This window comes from Mastomys coucha, unplaced genomic scaffold (genome assembly GCF_008632895.1).
Source record: "Mastomys coucha isolate ucsf_1 unplaced genomic scaffold, UCSF_Mcou_1 pScaffold9, whole genome shotgun sequence".
NCBI classification, from domain to species: domain Eukaryota; kingdom Metazoa; phylum Chordata; class Mammalia; order Rodentia; family Muridae; genus Mastomys; species Mastomys coucha.
The window spans coordinates 9,380,648-9,397,164 of record NW_022196915.1 but is presented as its reverse complement, the minus strand read 5'-3'; the positions used below and the strand labels follow the sequence as shown (position 1 = coordinate 9,397,164).

At 44.0% G+C, this 16,517-nt stretch overlaps 1 protein-coding gene across 3 annotated transcripts in view; it reads right to left on the bottom strand.

Annotated features, from left to right (window-relative positions):
* Positions 1–16,517, bottom strand: part of Lrmda (leucine rich melanocyte differentiation associated) — a 1,019,879-nt gene that overhangs the window by 452,578 nt on the left and 550,784 nt on the right. For all 3 annotated transcript variants that reach the window (XM_031361519.1, XM_031361520.1, XM_031361517.1), the window contains exon 3: positions 3,826–3,952. In XM_031361519.1, the coding sequence (XP_031217379.1) occupies positions 3,826–3,952 (127 nt within the window). The remainder of the gene's footprint in view (positions 1–3,825; positions 3,953–16,517) is intronic.

Below are 16,517 nucleotides of genomic sequence, written 5' to 3'. Positions count from 1 at the left end.
AGAGACAGAGACACAGAGAGACAGAAAGAGAGAGACAGAGAGACAGAGAGACAGAAAGAAAGATACAGAGAGTGAGAGAGACAGAGAAACCGAGACAGAGACAGAAACAGAGGTTGGTTGGTGTGAGATTGAGAATATTGTCAGGGCTGGGGTGGGTTTTCAAGTCTATGGCCTATGATTAGTTACTTTGAACAAAGAGAAGATAGAACAAAAATGGGGCTTGGGAGATAGAACAAAAACGGGGCTTGGGAGATAGACCTATATAATGGACAGATACATTAGTTGGTGAATGGATAAGAAATTTTCCAGATGTGAGAGAGTCTTGACATTGGAATCTCTTCTGTAGATAGAATTCCTGCAGTGCCCGGCCTTGGACAATACTACAGCTGGCAGCTGACTCCACCCACATGCAAGTCCTTTCAAGCAAAAGAATTGCTTCTCTTTTGAGTTTTAGAATCTGGGGCTTGGAGTCAGCCTAAAGTGAGGTCTATATGAAGTCATCCCTGTGGCAATCTATGTGGCTTCTAGAAGCTTGCAGTCTCTGGGTTTTCTAAAATGTGAAAGAGAATTATCATCAGTAACTCCCAGAATCACAGAATGAGATTAAAATTACAGTAAAGTACAAAAGTCTAAGAAAATATGTTCAGCATGCTTTCTGCCTTTGTTGCTAATGGCATTAGTCAGATGAGAATAGTTTTCATACTTTTAGGATAGTTAGCTTTTATCAACTTGACACAAACCTAGCCATTATCAGGGGAGATGGACTCCATCAACTGTTAATTGATGTAGGGGGCAGTGATCCAATCCCTGGGCAACTGGAACTGGGCTGTATAAAGAAAGTAGTTCAGAGAGCCAATAAGATGCTTTATAGTGAAAACTAAATAAAAGATCTCATGGAGACAAGATGGCAAGGCTGGTGTAGTAGAGAGCTATAGAAATGAGCTATTCTCTATATGAACGCCTGTGTCATTGCCCACATTGTTTTGCATTGCTATATAAGTTGCTTTCATAATACAAGCAGGATTTGACAAGCACACGTATACTAGGGCTTATGCCCTGGACAAATCCTTTCATGTATGATGGCATATGCAGCCCATTAGAGGCAGACTGCTGAGACAACAGCCAGCACTAATTGCATACGTAAGAGTGAGATTATTTTATACTATCTAGTGCTTGTAAGGAAAAAAAAAAAAACATCGTTGCCTGAGTGACACAAACTAAGACCATCAGAAGAACCATCCAGCTGAGCCCTGACTCACATAGAATTGAAGTGCATGGAACATTTATTGTTTTGTGGAGTGGATCGTTATGCTACATGAGCTAACTGACAGAGCCTGTCCATGTCTGGAGCATCTCATGGGACAGCACCAGCAATATCCACCCTATCATTTGTGCAGAGCTGGGACATTTTCACAAGTAGGGACATTTACCCTGAAAAGGTAGGGTCAGTGTAAGAGGCAGTTAGCCTAAGAGCATGGCATACATTGTTGTCTGCCTTCGCCTACCTTTCAGACTGTAACTTCCAGATCAAATGGGTGGGGAAGCTGACTTTGTCCCAGTACTAGTAGCTCAGGGAGGAAAAAAGGAGAGAAATTACATGACTCCATGAGTGGGACATAGAAACCTGAGTGAGACAACACTTTGCACTCTATATCCACTGATAATAAGATGTTCCATAAAAGCACAGCTATGTAATTGGATTTTCAGCAACACGGTGACTTTCCAGGCTATTCTCCTAACTCTCTCAGTATTACCATTACAGCTCAAGGAAGTTAAGGCACAGAACAGGAAAAAGACCTAACAAAAGACAGAGTCAATCTCCCAGCACTCTGGAACTCAAGATGCCTGCGAATTTCAGTGGTGCTGAGAATAAAACCACTGCCTGATAATAAGCTTTGTCTCTAAAGCTGAGGACTAGGCTCCCAGAAGTTTACTTGTACCAGGCCACACAGCTACATATGACCAAGAGGACATATGAAACTAAGTCTGTGAGCTGTAGTATCCTTCAGTGATGTGAGACACAAGGCATGGGCTGAGGCTCAAGGGAGGGATGGTATCATCTAAGGTTTAGCCAAAAAATCCTCCTCACTTTGATCCAGTTGCTCATATGGCCCAGCTGATCATCCGAGACCACCAAGGAATACAGAAAATACACAGAGCAATAACTAAGAAATGAGTTGAGCAAAGGGTTAATGAAGGAAACGTCACTAAATGTCATCATGACACAGACTGTGAGCTTACTTCTAAGCCCTCTTCCTCTACCTCCAATACAGTGCCCATGGATGAGGGCCATAAGAAGCACATTTGTAAAGCACTAACTGTTTATACCTCACTCCCACAATTCAAAACTCTCAACTCCAAATCCTTTGGGAAGTTATTAAGTTCTAAAGGTAGAGCTCACGATGGGATGACTCTAATCTACTCATACTCATAGGAGCAGACAAGGATATTTCCTCTTCTTGCCCTTCTCCTTCCCTCCTCCTGCTCTGTCCTCAATGCAAAAACAGGTAAGGGACACAGCATCAAAATCCATCTCCTGATGGACCTTGCTCTCAGACTGCCTGCCTCCAAACTTTGAGCAACAGACGCTTGCTGGTGGTTTCCCATTCAACAGTATTATGTCAGAGTAGCAAGAGCTAGCTGAGACAATGTTTTACAGAATAAAGAAAATATTGACTTAGAGCTTGAAGCACCAAAGAGACTAATAAGTAATTTTGCAAAGCATCCTATGTGCTGACATAGGTCTCATCTTGAACCCAGGTCTCCATCTTGTTCATTGTTTGATTACTGGGAGTTTGTGTATAACCTCGGGATTTCTAAGACTAGATAAATGGACAACGTATACACTCTTCATTGGACTTTGTAAGAATGAAATGTGAGGTGCTTAAAAGTCCCCCAGGATAGTGCATGGCTTCCATGAGTGTTCAGTGAGAAAGTAGTGAAAATGAATATGTTGTTCATCCCACAAATAGTTGTGGAATGTGAACTCTACCCAGGCAAGATTGTCCCTAGGAAGGATCCAGAAACCCCTGCCTAGTGGAGCTGGCATCCTAGCACCTGGTAACCCAGAGCACTAACAATGGAGATGCCGTGTACTTTATGCTGTTAAGAGAAGTCTTCTGATTTATTCTTACTATAGAAGCCAGGGTACTTAGTTGCTAATTCTCATCCCAGGCTGGGTAGATACTCACCTTCTCAAAGGAGGTCATAACTCACCCCATTTCTTCTAGGCCTGTTATCACATCCAGAGCTGCATATAAGGGGAGTACAGAGCCTGACCTTCACACTTCTCTTTACACCTCAGCTCTCTCGCTTCTTGATATTCTGAACTGTTGTTCCCCCAGCCTACACCAAAAGCATTCCAGAAGCCTACAAGGACTAAGTCAACATAGCGGCATTACCCACAGCTTGCCACCAGAGGTCGCCCTCCCACACAAGCCCAGGCAAACAAGCTGCTTTTCCTCCCAGGCACCCGTGACATTATTTTCTTTCTCTATTTTTATCTATTAAAAAGATTTCCTCGCAGCCATAACTTAGATCTCTACACTAAAATGGAGCAACAGGAAGATATAACGGTGCATTTCATTTATGAATGACCTATAATAAATTACTCTGAAGTGTCCCGAGTGCCAGAAGACAGAAAGCTTTGTCTGCCCACCGACTGTATTTCACATACTTTAATTTAGCTGACACATAAAACTCATTTGACATTTTGCAGGTATTTTTGTGGAGAAGGGTGTGGGGTGGTAGAATGGGACCCCCGAAGAGCTGGGCGGCAATTGGGGTACTGCGGGGCCTGGCGTCCTGGGTGCCAGAAAAGGATATTTGGTTCTTGTTGAGGGTTAAGGTGTGCAAGTGGGGTAACCCTGGCAACACGAGGTCGTCTCCGAGCAGATTGTTGTCTAAAATGAGCTCCTCCAGGCTCCTGAATGCGCTCAGTCCTTCCAGTGACCTGCAATGACAAAGGCAAGGGGGGAAAAGATCCTGCAGTAAATCAGAGAGGCCATTATGAGCCGAAATAAATATTTTAACCTTCCCTTTCAGAACTGGGAATAGTTTGGGCTTGGTGCCTGTCAGCAGAGTGAATGACAAGAATTAGTAGCAGGGAGCCAGGGTGGGGGCGAGGGGGAGAAAGGGGCCCCCGCTGGCACTCACCGCATCCTTCACGAATTGCCAACATGAAGGATGAGGGTCACTTATTGAGAAGCCAGGATCCAAAACAAAGGGCTTCAGATACGGCCTGCAGGATAAATTTGTCAATGTCTTGTGCCTTCAGGCACCCAGCCTGGGCTGACCCTAACCTCCATTCCCAAGATAAATAACTCTGTCACAGTTCACCTTCATTCCCTGGACACAAATTTAAGCTGTCATCCATCATTCCTGCCTAGAAATCTCATACCCCTCTTACAATAATAAATATAACTTCAAGTATCATTTCTTAGCAGTTCTACTATGTACAGTCATAGGGGAAACAGCTAGGAAAGCAGCTTTTCTCTCCCCTTGCGCCCTCCCATCCTTGGATCCTTGGGCTCCTCTCTCTCTCTCTCTCTCTCTCTCTCTCTCTCTCTCTCTCTCTCTCTCTCTCTCTCTCTCCCTTTCTCTTTCTTTCATTCTTTCTTTTTCTTTTTTTAGCTAATCACTTAATTCGCTCCTGCCTAGCATCCCCACGGCTGCCTGACAGGGAGGAATTACATAAGCACTCCAGGCCGAGAGAAAGCTTTTTCTTCTTTCATTATTTCTTTTTACTTGGTTTTGGTTTTGTGTGGGGACAGAGGGCTGGGAGCATTTCTGCTTCAAAGCCCTGGTCTGCAGTTTTAATTTATGGAATGTGGGTTTTTGGTTGTTGTTGGTTTTTTTTGTTTTGTTTTTTCCAGCATAGCGTATAGCAATGTAGATTTTGAGGCAGTACATAAAAAAGGCATTAAAGATTAAGCATGAGTTTCAAAGACAAGAAAACACTCTAAGAGAAAGGAAAAGAAGGCCTCCTTTACCTATGCAGTCTGAAATTAGCTGAGGGACCCTTGTGAGCTTCTGGAGTGGAAGGGATCATAAGGCAGTCGTGCACAGACGCTTGGGCAGGCACACACAAGTGTTAATTATGGGGAGTCAAGAGACCCAGGGCTTGTGCAGATACCCCCTGCTTGCTCACCTGCCAGGCCCAGGAGATATGGTGCTGAGCTTTCACAGGCTGGAGCCTGTGGAGGCACAGGACCCGTGAAGGGACGACACACATTCAGTCCCTGGCTAGTCTATAAAGTACGGCCGATCAGGATGTCTGCCACACTATTTGTTTACTGGCTGCCAATAATAAGGCCCTGTCATCTCATGTGCCTTCTGTGTGTACCTCTGGCAGTAAACTTCAGCAGGGAAGCTTTCCCAAAGTGCCATGGTTCCGTGGTGAGCTTTCTGACAGAGGATCCCCAAGCCAGGGGTAGGAAGTGGGGGCCCTACCCTTGAGATATGTAAGAGCATGCTCATTCAAACTTCGGTGACTACTGGGCCCAGAGGTTGCTCCCATCAGCATGTCAGGTGTCATGTGGTCTCACTCTGGCTCTAGAACCCAAAGTATAAGGGCTCAGAGGTCAGTGCTACCTGCTGTATGGGCGAACACTGAAAAACTGAAACTGCCTGCGCTTTAATTTAGGGTCATCCTGTTTCCTAGCCTTCTGGGAGGCAAGCAGCTCCCTGCCTTCGGGGGCTTAGGACTGGGCTCTGGAGCTTTGTCTCGGCTCCTCCATTTCCTTATAGCCTGAACTGGGGCATCCTGAACGCCTGCTGGCTCTGTGTGCCCCCGCCTCAGAGGACAGCTGTATTCCCACTAAGGGCAGCCTGCCCCTGCCATCCATTAGCTTATCCTGAGACCTGAGGTGGGAGAGAGAGTGGAGGAATCATAGGGGGTGGGCAGATGGACAAAGCCAGTCCATCTTTGGGCTTTCTGAAGTCCTCTGCTTTTTTGTTTGTTTGTTTAAAGCTGGCTCCCATATATTCCAGGCTGGCCTCAAACTCATTACGAAGCCAAGTATGATCTTTGAACTTCTGACCTTCCTGATTAAACCTACCCAGTATTGGAGATACATGCATGCTTCATCAGGTCTAGTTGGTGAGTTTCTGGGGATCAGACACTGAATAGAAAGTCAAGTTCTCAACCAAATGAGCTATGAGTGCCTTTCTCCACGGGAGTCAGTGAACCAAGCTCATTAGCCACAACTGTTTCAGGGCCAGGTCCCTGCTTGCCACAGGAGGAATGGAGACCCCCCCTCCCAACAGGAAGCCTTCTGAGAAACTAATAAGTTCTTTCTTTGTGCACAGACATCAGATGGGGCTCTGCTTAAAGGCACCATTTAGAAACATACTGTTCCAAGGTATGTTATGTAAATATTGTATTTTTTCTTTTTTATCATGAGACACAGCAAAGGGCTGGCAACCAGCAAGCAGAAGAAAGCTCCCTTCCCACACTGCTCCTGAGGAGGCAAAAACCAAAATGACTCAGGATGAAGAGGGCGAAGCCAGTACACCACAGGGGCACTGCCTGCCTCTCCTCAAGGTTGCTTCTTTCTCCACAGTTCAGGCCACACACATCAGAGCTCCGTATGAGAGTGAGACCTCAGAGAAGGGTCTCCCTGCTGCCCTGCCCCTGCCCCCAATCTTCATCTCTTGTCTGGTTTCCAGATTCTTTTTTTCTGTGTAATGTTGCTAGTGCTCAGTAAAAGGAGATCTGTACAAATGTGGGAGGGAAGGTGCTGATGAATAAAGTCCTGTTTTCATGATTGGTGTGGTATACTCGAGGATGTTTAACTAAATTGAGAGCCCAGGGACTGAAGGTGGGAGATTCAGAACACCATGAACGAGAGACATCAGGAGAAAGAGCTTGTGGAGTTCCAACGATGTGTTGGAAGCCAGTGAACAGGCCATGGAAAAGGGCTTCATTGTTTTAACTTTGAAATGTTTTTCCAGTAACTGTTATTGTTGTTTTCCAAAAGAAATGATCAGGAAGAAATAGTTTCTTGTGACAATCCCTCTATTCCAGATTCCTGTAGGTAGATATTCAATGTTATATAAAGTGACAAGATTTACAAAAAAAAAAAAAAAACAGGCATAAAAACCCAGGCGTGGCATGTCCCTTTCCTGGGATGATAATGGTAGTTTACAGGGAAGATGATAATGTGGTCTGAGCTAATGTCTAAACTGCAAAATGCACCCCAAAAAGAAAGCCTGACACAGAGTTGACTGTCACTCCAGGGTTATTTGCTGGGTGGTAGCTGTAGTCCCTGAGAGGTAGGGGATGGAAGCTGGAGATGGTCACGGGGTTCCTTGAGCACTGGGAGGAAACAGTGGAGAGCACGTGGACACACCCACTCAGTGCAGGTAGGAACCCAGGTGGGACCACTTTAGGGCAGGTGGTTCATCCTGCAAACCTCATCAGCATCCCCACATCAGTTTGCAGGCTGCCTCTCTCCCTCTGCACCAGTGGGGAAACTGGCATGACCACAGCCATAGGTACCATCTTGGTCACCCTTGTTTACCAGGTTCTCTCGGGTGCTTGCGGCAACCCTGGAAAGAGTCTTAGTACCTTTTCCAAAGTCACATCAAAATGACAAAACATCACAATGCATTTGGCTCCAGTGGAGTCAAACAGAGGGAACTTTTAAGTTTCCACTGTAATTAACCCTATCCTCGTTAAGATAATTATGATCAAGCTTCCTGTCACAGTTAATATCCCACCACCATCGCCTGTGGCTCATACACTGCCCTCATTAGCTTATAGAAACAGTGGCGCTAAAGAGGCAGCCCTGTCCTGCCCAGGCTAGGCCAGCGGCTAGGAGGCTGACACAGGGCTCTGGGCATGGTAGCACCTTTCTGACCTCTTCATTTACTGGGTGGATGCAAAGCCAGCCTTTTCATCCTTGCCTTGAAAACCAGTAATAAGAAAGACCAGGAGCTGGAGGCAGGGGAAGGTTTGGGGGAGAGGGGTTTCTGATCTAGGTTTGTGATACCCAGCCTCTCACACCTACTGGTCCTTAGCCAGCACATAATCAGCAGGACACAGTACCATCAAAGTCACCAGAGATCACTTGCTTAAGCTCCTGGTGATTTGCTGGCTTTCGGGCTCTGCCAAGGGTGGGGTCTCTCTTCTCTCGGTTGCCAGTCTAAACCAGTAGTGACACTTGTAGCAGCAGATATGGAAATGGCAGTGAATGGAGGGGACTTGCTCACGGCAGACCTAGGTGAGGAGAACCTTTTTCTTTGGTTTTTACACAGGACCAAAATTGTGATATTCAAATCAAGCAAGGAAGCAACACCTCCACTCACAACTTTACCTGTCCCTCCAATGCGTTCATCAGAACATTCAAACGTGCATTCACAAGGCAGAGTAGAAAGGCTGTGGACATGCCAAAGACCTAGCCCACACATCCAAAGCCTATCACACGGGTCAATTCCCTTACCTTAAGGGCTAGACCTTGTCTTTCTAGAACTCAGTCTCTCTAGCCCCCCAGCCAGAGGAGGAATATTAGTGTGACTTCCACCACCTGGATAGTTGTCAGGTTCATAGAGGACCCAGAGTCAACTCCCTGGTATATAAGGCTGCCCAACTCAGAGCCATGAGTCTATTAGGGTAACCCAGAGAAGCTCAAGAACCATATCAAGCTCAGAGAGCTGCCAGTACAAGGGGCTAATCCCTGTGTGAATCCCTTTGTGAGTCTTTAGCTCAGGGACAGAGTAAAGAGCCTGTGCTAGTAAACCAAGCCTGGGGGAGAGGGTTGGGGGAACTCAAATGCTTCCTTACCACCTGGTAAACACACTCACCTCTACAACCCTCCCTATTATCTGGCCACTCTCAGATCTGTCCCTCCACTGACCTTAATAATGTTTATAATTTAGCAACTAGGTCATTGATACCCAGCAACCACAGCATGGGGCCAGCTTGGGGCTGCTGTGGGCCAGTGTCTGCTCTAATTGGTCAGTGTGGTGGTTAAAGGGTTTCAGTGATATCTCTGAGTGCAGAAATAGCTATTTGATCCTGTTGTATTCACACACCTGCCAGGCAGTGGCTCTTAGAGGAGTCTGAAAATGAACTTCCCACAGAGACCATGGCCAAAGCTCCAAGGACAGGACAGATAGGACAGATCTCGCTCGTGGAGAGGGAAGAAAGAAAGGGATTGGAGGTACTGATGTGATTGGTCAAGTTCTGGGAAAGGGACCCAGCACCAGCCTATCATTAGGTCAGAAAGGGGTATCCTAACAGCCATATGACTCTCATCAATCCTATTTAAATTGTTGCATGGATGTATGGATCTGCAGAAAGGTAATAAGTAGAAAGAGATGATTGATAATGATAGGTAGATCGGTGATAGACTACAATATAATAAAGGATATGTCATCATTTATTACCCTATATGTTTGCCTCTATAGTCTTAATGCCATTCATGTCACAAAGCTACACATACACACACACACACACACACACACAGAGAGAGAGAGAGAGAGAGAGAGAAAGAGAGAAAGACTAGAAACCAATTACTATGTATTATGTCTGTAAGAAATAGGATGTAGAAGAGAGTCTATGCTATATAATACATAGGGTATATTAACAGTAAGCTACAGTATAGGCTCTGGAGTCAAAGTCAAGCCTGGAGTTCTCTGGGACATCTTTCATGGTAGGTAACTTCTGAGATGCATAAAACAAAATTCATTACTAAGTAAGCATGATCCAAAGGCAAGACCAGTAAAGGTTACCTGGATTTGAAAGCTTTATACTCAGTATCTAAAACCACTAAGGTGCCTTTCAAACATGGTACCTAAAAAATGATGGAGAATGAGTAAGAGTCAGAAGCCCAGAAGTAGACCTTCGACTTTCTAGGACTTGAAAGGAGAAATAAGAAGGTAGATGCTTCAACCTTTGGATCTCTAGGTTATACATTTACCTATCTGGAATTCTGGTCCTCTCCCTCTGAGAAAATGGTGTTTGCTTGCCTTGGGACGTGGTGGATAATGTATCTCATGTCCAGTCATGTTAGCCTCTTTGCTTTTGCTATCTGGAAGCACAGATTTCAATTATGAGGGTCCTACCTACTAAAAGGTAATAATTTTATCATCAATACTATCTGCTTTCCAACATCATTGTTAAGGATTACAGTTTTAGAGCCTTGATATTTATTTATCTATGCAACCCCTTTAAACTGTATTAACTCTAATAAGATAGTTCAAACCCTTTGCTGTTTGAGAGGACCCCATTAAGAACACAACACTTCACGCATCCTCTCGCAGTTACTGTGCACAGAGGGAAAATTCTGTGAGACCAGCTTCTTAGAAGACACTAGACAAAGAATGGAGAGGATGCATACTGTGTCCAGAGGCAAGTGGCTTTGATGAAACTTTTAATGATATCCTTGTAGCAGGAACACAAAGGGTCAGCTTGAAAATATCTTTAGGCACAGTCACAAGTGATTCAAATTGAAGGACTGGGCATGGTGGCACACAGTGTAACACCAGATCTCAGGAGGTGGAGGCAGAAGGATCAGAAGCACAAGCTCACCTTCCTTGGATATATAACGAGTTTGCAGTCAGTCTGGGCTACGTGGGACCCTCAAAGAGACAAGAAACAAAGAACAGTCTGAAAGAGCACCAACTAGTGGCTTAGATTGCAGGAGAGGAAGATTCTAGAGACTTTGGCCCCCTTCCTCCCTTCCTTCCTTCCTTCTTTCCTTCCCTCCCTCCCTCCTTCCTTGCTTCCTTTGTTCCTTCCTCCCTCCCTCCTTTTGTTCCTTCCTTCCTTCCAGTCTTCCTTTCTAACTTCCTTTCTCCCTCTCTCCTTCCCTAACTTACTTAATTCCTCCCTCTGCTCCTTCCTAACTTACTTACTTCTGCTCTTCCTTCCTGCCTCCCTCATTCTTTCCCTTCTTTCCTCCCTCACTCCCTTCCTTCCTAGCTTTCTTCCTTCCTTCTTCTCTTTCTCCCTCCCTTTCTTCCTTCTTCCATCCCATCATCCTCTTTCTCTTTCTCACTTAGCTTTGCCAGTGACTTGCCTTATAACATATTTAGCATGCTTATGAGTGTAATGACCCTGGAGGGATGTTAAGAAAGATACACAGAGCCAGATGGCTAGTTCAGTGGTTAAGAAAACAGGATGATCTTTTAGGGGACCCAGGTTCAGTTCCCAGCACTCATATGGCAGCTCACATGTGGCTCAGTGTAACTCCAATACTAGGGAATCTGATGCCCTCTTTTGACCTCAGATACAGATTTAAAGATCAATAGCCAGAAACTGTTTTACCTACATGTATGTCTATGAGAAGGTGTCTGATCCCCTGGAACTGACATTACAGACAGTTATGAGCTGCCATGTGGGTGCTGGGAACTGAAACCTGGACCTTTGGAAGAGCAACTCATGTTCTTAAGCACTGAGCCATCTCTCCAGCTCCCCCTGCCCCCAAACCACACCTTTAAAATTCAAAAGGCAAATGAAAACTGGGCAATACCCATGGCTCCTCTAATAAGCCTAGGTTTAAGATCATCAGTACAGAAAGGACATTAATGACTCAATACAAAAAAAAAAAAAAAAAAAAGCCAAATTCCTAGTTAAAAGATAATGAAAAATAAACTTGGATGGAAATTTGATAAATAATGGAAATATAGGAGAAAAGTTTACCTTCACTAGGATATTTATTTATTTATTCAGATCAAACCAGACATTCATACTGTTTTCTTCAGTTTACATGTGAAATATCCTGGGTAACAAACCAACACACTACCGGAGGGAAAACACGGTTATTACAGTCTTTTCAGACATTAATTTATGTTTAAACTCTTAACGATGAATGTTCCAGCCCTCATGTTGAATACACTAAATATCAAAGATGTATGCATGGCATATATGCAAAGAAGTTCACTCCATCTTCATCATCAATAGCATTATCATTACTATGTTTCATGTGTGTGCATGTGGGGGGCTGTAGTTGTACACATGTGTGTGTGTTCGTGGTTGTGTGTGAGAATGTAAAGCTATTTGTGGAGACCAGAGGTCTCCCTCAGGTGTCATTTTTCCTGAGCTTTCCATCTTGTTTCTTCTGACAGAGCCTCTCAGTGACACCCCAGGCTTCCTGCTTCTATCAGGCTGCTTGCTTAGTGCCTCAGTTTAGGAATCACAAGTGTGAGTCACTCGGCCCAGCTAAAACCATCTGAGCAAACATTTTCCTGACTGAACTCTCTAGCCCCTTCATCTTCCTGCTGCCTTTTATCCATTATTTTATTGCTTTTGTTGTTGTTGTTGCTATTGTTGCTGTTTGTTTGTTATAAGATATTACTATGTAATCTAGAGTAGTTTGGCATCTTCCTGCCTCTGCCTGGGATTACAGGTGTGTGCCACCATGCTTTGCTTTGTAGCATTGTTTATAACAACAATTTAAGCACACGGAGCCATTCAACAACAGAATGAAATGATGAATTCCATTAATGCAGCCTACTATATCTGAATAATTAAATACTACATGACAATTAAAATATTACAGACAGATATCTAATGAGCCAGTAGAATTTCATGCTATATATTTATGTACCTAAAATTAAATTACAAGAACTGTGGTACACACACCAATAGCTCATGCATGGAAATTAAAAGCTATGCATAGGCTCTCCTTCGTTCTCCATACAAATGACATCTGTGCCAAGTTTCTGTGGGTATTTTCTTTCATGTGATTGTTAAGAATCATGAAAATAGTGTTTGTTTGTCAACTGTTTCTTAATTCTTATTGCTGTTAATATACAATTTAACATAGAGAGACTTGATAATTCAGAATATACACTCAATTAAAATCATATATTTGTGTATGTACACATATAATATATATGCATATACCTGTGTGTGTGTGTGTGTGTGTGTGTGTGTGTGTGTGTGTGTGTGTATGTGTGTGTGTGTGTACGCCAGTGTCTATGACTATATCCTTCAAATACATAACTTAAGCCTTCTGGTAATTTTCACTTCACAGTCTTCTCCAGTTACTACATTTTCTATTATGAGTAAGTACTTCATAATGAGGAAAATCTTTAGTAAATATTACTTGGATTTTCATTGCTTGCTTGTTTGTTTTTGTGCTAGGGACAAACTTGGAGCTTTGTGTATGCTAGGCAAGCAAGCTTCCTAGCCTTTAAAATTCTTATTTTTAGACAGGGCTTCATTAAGTTACTCTGCCTGCCTGTGAACTCACTATTTAGTACAGGCTGGCCTATAACTTCAGGTCCTCCTCCCTCAGACTCCCACGTAGCTGAGATTATGGCCAAGCGCCTCTATATTCAGCATTAATTCTAAAGCACAGTGTCTATGAACAGGGCCTGGTATAACCTACTGGACCCTAAGTAACTCTGGGTGCCAGACTCAAAGTGGGCATCAACATTCAAGGGTGTCGCCCAACAAGAGGACAATCAGGAAGCCTCGGAAGCTCCAAGCAGTGCCTGAAATGATCAAGAATCCATATGCACAATCAAATGTTAGTGTTATCAAAGTACTAAGTCTCTGGGGTTTCAGGAAGCAGGACCAAGAGTAAAATCATGTGTATGGGGAGATGTCCCAAATCAATGTTTTATATTAATAAAAGCAGAGGAATTGTTCACCAAAGCCCGGATCCACTTCCTGCATGTCTATACATATATGATCAGAGACCAGACATGGAGAATGGCTGGGGTACATTTCTATAAAAGGATTAAGTGTGGTGACCTCTATTACTCTATCCAGGTACTCTGGTTAGCCAGCTGGAGCCTCTTCCTCTATAGCCATAGTTGGCAAGGGCTTGCTAAGAATCAGTTCAACCTTGCTAGAGGGTCCCAAGGAGACCATATGGGAAGAAAGGGGAAGCTGAATTCAATTTGCACCATTCCTCATGGCACTAAATTCTAATGTTATTCTTGTCTCCTGGCTGGGACTGGCAAATGTCCCTACTAGGACAGTCTTAAAAACTAAAGTACATCTCAACCCTCTGGCTTCTGATGAACCATGACGTAATATCAGAGCTACAGCTTTATTTATGGAAGACCATGTCATGGGCCCATAGATTCAGAATTTGAGTCCCAGAAAAACTTCAGACTCTTCCATCTCCTAACCCTCTACTCACATTCACAGAAGAAAACTAATATCCAGGGAGGTTAAAGAGTTTGCCTGAAATGCCACACAATGATCAACCCACATCTCAAATCTTTGAATGTCTGTTTTAGTACAGCCTCAACTAGGCATGACTGTCTGAATAACAGTGCCTGAATAACATCTAGTTGTTTCTCAGACCTAAGAAGCTAGCCCTTGCCTCAACCTAAAGGCTAACATTTTGAATACTGAGTTGTAATGCAGTCATTGTAAGGACCAACTGAGGTTTATTTTCATTCCTTCTACTTTCTAATTTGCTCCCTGGTTTTCCCACAATGCCTGGAATAAGCAGCTCTTGAAGCTTCACGTGACCTTCTAGAAACTGAAGAAAATACTGGGTGGAGGAAAGTAGAAACTTACCAGCTAATGGTATGTTGATAGGTATATATCCCTCATAGCTTAAGTGTCCATTGGTTTGCAATAAGAAATGTATTTAGTCACCTCTTTGTTCAGTTCTTTGCGAGTCTCTGGGATACAAAGGTGAGTGTGGCATGGCCCTCTGTTATAAGTGGTAATTGCATACTGAGAAGCAGTTACTAGATAATGCAGGGCTGTGAATTCAGTTGAAATGCTGCTGCTGCTGCTTTAATGAGACTCGTGTGTTTGAACACTCCAGCTGGTGGTACTATTTTGGAAAGCTATGGAAGGCTTAGGAGATGGAGACTTGATAGAGGAAGTATGTCGCTGGGAGCAGGCACTGAGCTTGCATAGCTTGGTCCACTTACTGTTCATGATCTGCTTCCTGACGACAGACACAATGTGACCAGTGGTCCTTACACTGCTGACACTGTGCCTGCCTTCTCCACCATGATGGATTGTATTTGGAGCTATAATACAAAATAAACCCCAAATGCTTTGCTCAAGCATTGTTCGTTGGTTGGTTGGTTGGTTGGTTGGTTGGTTGGTTGGTTGGTTGGTTTTTCAGCAACATGTGAAGTAGCTAAGAGGGTAAGGTTAGGTAGGCATTGCTTGAAATGATCTTCAGCTGCATCTCAATTCCAAGGAACTCAAGTTTCTATTTATACTTATTACATTAATACATGGTTAAGGGAACATAGAAGAAAGACAACTGGATCCTGACACTCAGGAAATCCTTAGCCTGAAAATCTTGTCTGGTACCAAAAGTGATACTGTAACCACCCCCACCATGGCAGAAACTCACATCTTACATGTGGGCACACAAGCTACCCAAGCCACAGGGTCTGCTACAGTTGAGTTCATTACCTATGGAAGAGTGAACAAACTGGACTGGAAGTAAAGAGAAAGCAGACAGGAAAGCAGATTGCCATGCAATGTAGACAAGACCATTGCTGGACACTGAGAAGGCAGAACAAGAGGGCTCTGAGGAGTTCCCTTTATTGGTCTACCCATGCTCTGCTTGCCCTGAAGTTATCACATATAGTCAGGCCTTCAACATAGAGAAGAGGTGCCTGACATCTTCCCTAGATGAACAACGCTCTCTATGTCCTGTTTCTGTCCTGCCCATCTCAGCCTTCATCCCTTGTCTAGGAGAACTTACCCTGCATTTCTTCCACCTATGACAACATTTGGGCCTAAGCCTTGACTATGTCTCTAAAAATTATTTTGATTCACGGTTTGAGATTTTACAAAACCACACAGCCCGCATGAAGCCTGTGGTTTCAGGATCTTGTTTGTTTTTAAGAGTCCGAAGAGTGAGTTTGTGTGGTGGGTCCTATAAATGGAGGTTTTCTTTGCTGGGGAGATGTGGGAGAACGGACACAGTGAGCTGCAGCCGCGGTATGCTTGCTTGTCGCCATGGGGCGGAAGGCACCCCTGGTTGGGGAGGCTCCCACGGCCATTGGGCAAATACAATCTGGGCCAAGAACACAGTGCTTCAACCTCATGAACTGTTTGCTTGAAAGATAACAGTGTCTCTTCCACACAAGCCTTTCACCACCCTACAGAAAGAGATTTTTTTTTTTTAATTTAACAGATGGTGTCTACTCATTGCAAACCAACCAGAAAAGAAGATGTTGCCATGGCTGGACCTCAAGGTCCTATCTAGGATCCAAGAAGGATCCTAACCAAATATTTTGTCCAAAGATCAGCTCCCTATAGGTCAGGTACCCTGGAATGGAACCAAGCCAGGAAAGCCAGCAAAAACGTGCCAGATGTTGATTCTGAGGTCTCGAGAGGCTGAAAAAAATGTGAAAACATGTTTTTCAACCCCAGACTACAAGATAGCTTTCTACAGAGTAACGGAGAGAGGGCTCTGGTACATATGAGGCCTCCCAAAGGGCTTGCATTGAAGCCACATTCTCTTTCCAAAATATCCCTAGCTCTGCATCTCTCAAACCTCACCAAGAACAAGTTAGTAAGTCAAGCTTCCCATTTCACATGTGTCTAATAGATCCTTAATAGCACCATG